Genomic DNA, 8969 nt, shown 5'->3' with positions numbered 1-8969 from the left:
GAATTTTCAAAACTTTTGCAAAAGGGAGAGATGAATAACACACAACCTGTTGGTAAGTGAGGTTATCTGCTCTCTCTGTCCTCAAGGCAGAAAGGCGTTGTTTTTTATCATCCAGCAGGGCAAAAATGCTTATGATCTCAAAAAGCGCAGCTTTTTTACTGCCTGCATTACCTGCTGTCTTTATGTAAAATACTGACACCAACTAAGGACAGGTATACGTAAAAATATATTTTTTATGGAAAGAAAAAGACATGTAGTAAAAATGTCAACTATAGTTTATAAATAATGCACATATAACAATAATAGCACGCGATGATCCAGGTGTTGCAAAATCGAGGCTGCGCTCCGTGCTCACCTCGCTGCCTGCACCCACTATCCCTCCCTCACTAATTCACAATTGTTTGAAATAAGAATTAGTCAGCAACTACAGAGCCCGTGTCCTGACATTAAAAAACTAAAATATATCTCGTTACCACAGATTAATATCTTGTTCCCACAAATTAATATTTTGTTCCCACAAGATAATATTCCGTTCCCTCGAAATACTATTTCGTTCCCTCGAAATAATTAATTTGTGTGAACGCAATAATTATTCACGTCATTAGTCATTCATAAACAAAGATATGGTCTCCGTCCAGCCGCAAAAGCCGCTTTCAGCTGTAACTTCCGTGCCTCTGTGACCCACATTCGTCTCAAAGAATATAAGAAAAATATATATTGTTCAGGGTCGAATAGGAATAATCATATTCAGGACTTGTCTTTTATTAACATACTCTTTAGCAGTCACTTTACATTTGAAGGCTAGTAGGCTACATGCTAACTTCTAGCCGATCATTTATCCTGTTATTCATAGACACGGATGTGAGTAATAGTTGGATTTACAGCAGATACCTTCACATTTCTGTCTGTGTGTGTCTCATTACATTGCATTGAAGACACGGAGGATGTTTTGAGATAAGATTTATTTATTTTAAAAAGCACAAAAGCATCGGTAATCACGTTCATGATCCTGGTACGCTCTCCGTCCATCTTGCTGCAAAAGCCGCTTTCTGCCGCTACTTCCGTGTCTCTGTGAGCATTCAATAGGGGTAAAAATAGAAGCAAGAATGATTGATCTATTATCATCTCAATAAAAATCAGAAAGATATCATAAGAATAGGCTGGCTGCTTCGCCTACCAGACTTAGCTCCAAGCTCCTAGCATTACAAACAAGGATGTGAGCAATATCCCGTCATGCATCACGCATGCACAAGACGCATTTTGACCAATCACCGTGTCCCTATAGCTGCAGTGTAATAACAAGACCAATGATTGGCTGTTAGAAATGCAGAGGGTGAAGTGGAATAAAGCAAAATGAATTGCAGCACACAGCAGAGGTGGGCACAATTTTCAAGGAGACTCAAGGTGGCCATAAACCAAGGCTGAGGAATGTAGCATGATGCAAACAAATTCTCTAGGAGAGCAAATGTCCTCTGTCTCTTTGCACTGGGGAGGTTGAGTGACCCTGTTCCAAAGCAATAATGGTAGTGTCACTGTATCATACTACAAATCAGTTGTTTAATTAATTTTTTTGTCTTTGTTTTTTTTTTAACAGGTAATTGTAAATTAACAACATACAATAAAAAATTATTATAATGTTTGATCAAACATTAAAGTTAATGTGTTTTTGTTATCTTTTTTGAACAGTTACTTGACAAAAATTTTAAACAATTACGTTTTCTTAAAAAATATTTATAAATGTGAAAGATACCAAAAGGAAGAATAGGGTGTTTACCTCAATTAATATTTTTTTTTCAAATATCTCAATGTTCCCAATTATGACAAACTATACTAGTCTCACCGATAAAATACATGTTTTGAATTCGAATTTAAATAAGCTTAATCCTGAATACATCTAAAGTACATTTGAAAAAAACATTTCAAAAAATGTTTCAGCCTGAACTAATATTCAAAGGATATCACTGGAATTTTGTCACATTTAACCCTTGTGCTATCTTAGATGACCCCAACCTTACATTGACGTGTTCTCCCACCATGTCAAAGGTGGATAAAGGTGGAAAGATTTCATGTAATCCATGGACACCAGTGAAGATCACATATCATTGAAGAAAAAGGTTCAGCGCACTGTCTAGTGGGTCTAGATGACCCAACTCCCAATGTTTAAGTGCCTAGGATATCACAAGGGTTAAAAAAAAAATCAGTTTATATGCAATCAAGGTCAGTTAAGTTACCATTACACAATCATCTGAGCAACTATGCACATTATCTGTCATTACAAAACACAGTTCTTGCTTTAGATAAATTTGACCTAAAACAATGGATTGCATGAGGGTCATAAAAATGTTTTAGAAAGTATTAAATTAACGACCCTGGGAGAATTTTAGGCAGTCAGCTCAGCAGTGCATTTACACTTCTCGGTTGAGCCCAATTAACTCACCCATTCCGCGGCCTACTTAAGAACCAGGTGTGCGCTCTTCATCCTTTTCATCCATTTCCACAAGCGCTGTTCGTCGCCCCGCCCTCTTCCACCTGTGAGCTCCGTTAGGGGTAGTTTTATACCCAAAGTTTTTAATGGAGATCTTGTGTTATTGTATCTGTATACCGGTGAACACATTACACCGGTTTTAAAATCGCTGCATTGGCTCCCTGTGCGTTTCAGGATTGATTTTAAAATTCTTTTAATGGTTTATAAATGTTTTTATGGTCTTGGGCCTTCTTATTTAAATGATATTCTTTTAAAATATGAGCCCTCGCGGACCTTGAGGTCCTCCGGTGCTGGCCTCTTAGTTGTTCCCAAGGTGAGGACCAAAACTTATGGTGAGGCTTCGTTCTGCCATTATAGTCCTCGCCTGTGGAACGGCCTTCCGGAGAGCCTCAGGGCCGCAGAGACTGTAGAGGTTTTTAAGAAGAGGCTCAAGACCCACCTTTTTAATTTAGCTTTTAGTTGATTTTAACTGCTAATTTATTCTATTAGTTTTAGTATAGGCTATTTTATGTATTTATTTTAATTTTACGCATCTTATTTTCAATTTTATGTTGTTTTTTTTTCTTTCTTTTTTATGTTTTTAATTTTAGCATCTTATGATTTTAGCCCCAGTGTTTCTTGAGGGGGTCTTTTCCTCCAGGGATCGCCGGCTTGGTCAGCGGTTGTTGCTGCAGTTGTTGCCCTTGCTGGGGCGGCTGGGGTCTAATTTTACAGCTTTTGGCTGTGAGGGGGACCCCGGTGTTGTCCCGGTCTGGGTGGGCACTGTGGCGATGTTCCGGTGGCCAGGCTGGCTCCTGGTATGAAAGGATTCCCAGATACTGTTTCCTCACAGCAGAGCCAAGCCATACTTGTTTGTTTGTTTATTTATTTATTTATTTATTTATTCTTTTACAGTTACATAGTCATATTTCATTGTACGTGGGAGCCATGGGTCATGTGGTTTAATGGAGGGGAGTGGGAAGGGTGAAGGGTGGGTTGGGGTTTTTATTATAATGTTGTGTGTTTACTGTTTTTAGTGTTAAAGCGCTTCGAGCTGCACAAAGTGCATGAGAAGCGCTATTTTATAAATAAAGTTTGATTTGATTTGATCTGAATGGAGCCTTATGCACCTTTTGGTTACAAAAATACGATAGCACTTAATTAATTTAGGTTTCTTAGATTTACACATTTCTGGCTGAGATCCGCCAACAACTGTAAAATAAACTGCATTTTTATCCAATCATTGCTAACAATATTGGCAACCACTATATTTGCTGCATTAAGATGATCCTTTGTCACAAACAGTGTCTTCTTTTGAAAGGTAGTCATGTGAACTGTCATTAGTTATAAACTATTTCATATTTTGAAAAAAGGCAATTTTCTCTGTATGTTCATGTTTTATTTATTCAAAGAAACAGCAGTTCATTTATATTTAATAGTTAACATAATATGAAAGTAAAACTACTCTTTAGAATAGGATTCTTTTACAAACATTTCATAAAACATTAATAAGTATTATTAATGTGTTTGTCATTTATTAGCACTGGTTGATGTCAAATCAAATCAAAAAACAAATGCCTTATAAAGTATTAATAAGATAATTAATAATGCTTATGTGTCAACGAATCTCATTTAGTTTAGTAATACCTTAAAAAGCATTTGTTAGACATCCACCAATGCCACTAAATGACCTATTAACACAATACAGCTTGCTAATGCTTTTATAAATTGTTTGTTTAGGAGTCTTATTCTGTTACTAACAACATAAATACAAATCTGTTTTCTTTTTGACAGGGGTGAATTAAGACTTTGTGGCTCCTACTGGGTTGTCTTTAGTGAGAAATCGCCCCAAATGGCTCTATAAAAGTTGAAAGTTTCGGACCCCTGAGCTAAACAAAGATACAATTTGAGTTGAACCCACATAAAACAGTTCTTGTAAAATGTCCTCAATAAAGCTGAAGAGCACTTTACTATAGTCTATTAAAGGTCCTGCATTGGCAAAGTGGCAGCAGACGCAGGGTCAGCCCTGCTCGACCCCACTGACTGACCTTTTTGGGCCAAATAGTCTTTATAGTTCCGAGTCAAAAGAGTGTAAAGGAATGGATTGATGCAGCTGTTACCATAAGTCAAACATGTAACAAAAAAATTGACATAGTTATGAGCAGCTGGAGACAAATATCGAAGGGAGTCTGGAGAGAAGAGTTTGCCAATCTGCCATCCCCAAAATGGTAAGAAGCAAGCCCAGTAAGCTAACACAATGCTTAAAACCATTGATATGACCTTCTGTTTAAGTCCTCTCCTTCTAGCAGAGCGGCTGCTTCCTCCTAACCTTGCCTGAACCTTCCAGTAACGCTTAGCTAACCCTGTGTACAGTCCAACAATCACCAATCCAGGGATTAAAACACTAGTGAAAAACAGGAGCATGATGTAAGCCTTAAAGGCCTCAGGCGTCCACGTGGGGGAACAGATTTTTTTTACCAGTCCTGCAGATGTGGGTTTACCTTCTCTGAGCCGGATCATCACCATCATGGGCAGCGTAAGGATGAAACCTATCCCCCAAATGAGACCCACAGCAACACGCCTGCTTCGGGACGATGTCCTGTGGGCGCTGAAGGGCTTTGCCACTGCGCGGTAACGCTCCATGCTCATAGCAACCAAAGTGAAAACACTGGCGTGCATGGTGAGAAGGTCCAGACTCAACAGGATGCGACAGCCAGCATCTCCAAACAGCCAGTCATGGGCAAAGTAGGTGCAGACGACAAAGGGGATGGTAGACAAGTAGAGTAGGTCAGCCAGGGCCAAGTTGACAATGTGGATATACATGGATCCGGTTCGGCACAACGCTGCGGAGCGCGTAATGATGAGCGTGTACGTGTTGCCTGCCCCTCCAACGGCGAACATCAGCATCAGCATGGCTCCAAGCATGGAGGTCATCCACACGCCTCCACTCTGGGGAGCCGCATCCTCAGCTGCTGGGCTTAGGCCAAGTCCCAGCTGGGAAGTAAAGGTGGCATTGGGAGTGCAGTTCATCCCAGACTTGCAGTTTGAAAACGTTTTTGGCAGATGGCTCCCAAAAATGTGCACTCCGACAGTCACATGAACTCTGTTAGAAGCACCCCCATTACCAATTCCTGAACACACAAAAATTCAAGCGGAATACTCACTACAGACTTTGGTCTCAAAGTTAGTTGTTGTTTGCAAAGTTAATCTCAAACTGAAATGCTTTCAATATACACTTGTAGATTTCATATTCAAAAATAGACCTGCCAATGATTCACAAGATCAAACTCTATATTTATGGGAGCTCTGGGTTTCTGCAGAGCTGAAATAAATCATTTGGGAGAACGTGTGAAGTGTGGTTCTCTTCAAACAGATAAGCTCAAAATCCTTGATGTAAGCTGGTGAAGTAACAACATGTGCTGGAGCGGACTCCAGCTGCTGTTGTTCCAGGTGGAGTCCCGGCAGCAGGCAAGAAAAAGAAAAAATGTTCCTCCTTACGTATAACTGTGTTTTAGCTCCATAGAATTTACCTCCTTGTTTTCAAAGCTTCAAATAAAAAATGAGCCATTATTCATCCAAATAACTTATCTTCAATCTTGCTCCTGAATCATACAGATTCCCAAAGCTCCTCTCTGCTTTTGTACATCACTTGGAGGCAGACGAATAATCAGTTTCCCCTTCAATCTTGAGCCCAGTTTTGAAGCACTACTATCTTTGAAGTGTGTTTAGTTCCAGTCCTCTCCTCCCTTTCACACATGTATACTCCCTCTTTTGCCACCATAGTGGAAAAATCAACGAGGGCCTCTCTGCCTGCTGCCTCTGAGCACCAACGTGTAGTTTTAGACACCAAAAAAATACTGGCAGGAGCATTTGCAATTACACAAGCAAGCTAGTGTCATTTTATTAGAAGAATGCAGTTATATCAGCTGGGATTATTATTTTTTCACATTTTCTAACCAGTAAATTATCCCATCATTTGAAAAAATAACAGTTCAACAACTACACTGTAAAACCAAATTTTAAGTTAGTAAAGGAACTAAGTCTTGCAAGAAAAAGAGTCTGATCAATTAAGCTTTTCAAAAATAAAATATTCTTAGTTTAAGAAAACATTTCTTAGTGATTAATTTTTTTCTCAAAATAAGGAATTCTCGTTAATACATTTTTCCTACTCCACTGGCAGTTTTTTTTTTTTTTTTGGCCAATTTAAAGAAGAATTCTCAAATTTCAAGTTTTTGACACACTAAGGGGCCTGTTTTTGCAATGTGGATATTTTCTGAGGATATTCAGAGGTTTTATGTTCTTTAGAAAACACATATAACTACATACACATTTCTTGCATTCAAATAAAAAGAAACTGAATATTTGGTCAAATATTTTATGTTGAGTAAAATTATACCACATGGAGGTGCTGTTACACTTTACATGGAATTAGTTCTATCTACCAACTGTTTAAAACACAGGATTTCACTTTTTTTTTTTAAATTGGTAAAGTTGTTAATAAATTGTTTCTTATGAAACAAAGTTAGAGTTTTATCAGTTTTATGGGTCTTTAAACTGTGTTTGAACTTTACAGTAAAAATCTCAAATGACATCAGTGACACAGTTCGTTTTTGAATGAAAAAAGTTTCAATTAATCACATGTCCTAAATATTTATTTTGCCTTTTTCTGACATTTTTCAGATTGTTATGTATTTTTACCATGGGCCTTTTTTTTCTGACATTTTGGGTCCAATCTAAGCTTAGGCTACAAAAGCATCATTACATGGGACAGAAGTCTAAAACTAAAGCAGACCAGAATGTATTCTATTAAACTGTATATATAAAACCCTACCCTTCTTTTACAGCAGCAACTCATCTCATGACACTTGGCGACAGCTTTTCTTTAAAACAACTCCATTAAAAACAAAAACAAAAAGGTTTTCCACATGAATAAAATAAAACTTTGTGTGTTCACAAAACTTTTAAAAACTGTAAAATATGTCTTATTTATTGATCATAACTCACAAGGAAAAATAATTTGTTTTAAAATGTGCTTGAACAAAGTCCTGGTTGACAGCAGGCTACAGCAGAGGAGAGCAGCGTTTCAGGAGCGTGGACGAGGTACCTCGTGTTTGTACATGAGCATCTTGAAGCTGCAGGTCAATAGGCATCAGATCCATCAGTGTTTGTGCCTAAATGTGGCCTCCACTTGAAATACAAACAAAAAAGATATTTAATCAAAGTGAGCAAGTCATATACAGTGGTTCCTGGCTAGCTCGTGGTTCACCTTTCCTCAGACTTACCGTTTTGTAGATTTTTTTTAAATTGTCACTATGGTTACAGGTAAAAAAAAACTCCTGTAATTTTGGCTAACGTTTACAGTATGCACCTAGTTACTTTTTTTTTTTTTTTTTTTAACAATATTATCCTCTCATTTGCCAGATATGTTAAACACTCCCTTATATTAGTAGGCGATTTTGACCCTTGTGCTATCTTAGTTGACCACACCCTTGCATTGACGTGTTCTCCCTACCATGACAAAGGTGGATAAAGGTGGAAAGATTTTATGTAATCTATGAACACCAGTGAGGTTCACAAATCATTGAAGAAAAAAGGTTCAGAGAGCTGTCTAGTGGGTCTAGATGATGCAACTTCCAATGTTAAAGTGCCTAGGATAGCACAAGGGTTACATGTTGCTTCTCCTCCCAGGACCTTAGCTCATCAAACCCTATGCTCCATTATAAAGCTGTTCAGACAGTTGATTTGATTTTCCACACATACAGGATATATAATGTTTGGCATTTCCTAAATCTCACTTTTAGGTCATACTCCTTTTTCTCTCCAGTTCACAAATAATACTCATAAATAGCTTATTTTTTCATTGATAATACTCCTTTACCATATTTTACTCAATGTTACTATAATGCTATACTTATTTCTGCTCTCTAAGCTGCAGTTAGCTGCTTCACAACCTGCTTACCATCCCTGGCCTTTGAATAAACAATGGCTATCAGTTGAAAGGTTTGTTGAATTCATCTCATCTAAAATATAATTTTTTTAGAACATAATCAGATAACGGAGATGTATTTTTCAACAATATGGGAATTAATGAAAGCATATTTATGATGATACCACCCTTACGTTGACGCGTTATCCTCCAACGGCAAAGGCGGACAGGATTTGACCTCTGCCTGGGACGCCAGTTTAAATTCAGACTAATCTAAATGACAATAAAATATCATAGTTAACTGCACTGTCTTGTGGGGTCCGTATGACCCCACCAAAAAAAGGTTCTGTGTGCTGTCTTGGTATGACCCCACCCCTACGTAAATGGTAAATGGCATATACTTGTATGGCGCCTTTCTTCCAACAAGGACAAAGCGCTTTACAGTCACAGACCCATTCACCCAGTCACACACACATTCACACACTGGTGGCGGCTCCGCTGCCAAACACAGGCGCCCGCCTACCACCAGAGGCAGGGTGGGGTTCAGTGTCTTGCCCAAGGACACTTCGACTCATGGGT

At 38.3% G+C, this 8969-nt stretch overlaps 2 protein-coding genes across 3 annotated transcripts in view; both read right to left on the bottom strand.

Moving 5' to 3' along the window:
• Positions 1–3852: 3852 nt before the first annotated feature.
• On the bottom strand, positions 3853–6430 carry LOC101155401 (urotensin-2 receptor-like). Its single transcript, XM_004084757.3, has one exon. It carries the CDS (start codon positions 5492–5494, stop codon positions 4445–4447), a length of 1050 nt encoding a protein of 349 aa, XP_004084805.1. The 5' UTR covers positions 5495–6430; the 3' UTR covers positions 3853–4444.
• Positions 6431–6644: 214 nt separating this feature from the next.
• The window catches only part of LOC101155162 (arf-GAP with dual PH domain-containing protein 1), a 40637-nt gene continuing 38312 nt past the window's right edge, over positions 6645–8969 (bottom strand). For both annotated transcript variants that reach the window (XM_004084756.4, XM_023959067.1), the window contains one exon: positions 6645–7651. In XM_004084756.4, the coding sequence (XP_004084804.1) occupies positions 7623–7651 (29 nt within the window). In that variant the 3' untranslated portion in view covers positions 6645–7622. The remainder of the gene's footprint in view (positions 7652–8969) is intronic.

The sequence above is a fragment of the Oryzias latipes genome, chromosome 1 (genome assembly GCF_002234675.1).
Source record: "Oryzias latipes chromosome 1, ASM223467v1".
NCBI lineage: Eukaryota > Metazoa > Chordata > Actinopteri > Beloniformes > Adrianichthyidae > Oryzias > Oryzias latipes.
This window is presented reverse-complemented; position numbering and strand designations above follow the sequence as displayed.

Coding starts and splice junctions, on each gene's coding strand:
- LOC101155401 (XM_004084757.3), bottom strand. CDS start 5,494: ATGAACTGCACTCCCAATGCCACCTTTACTTCCCAGCTGGGACTTGGC.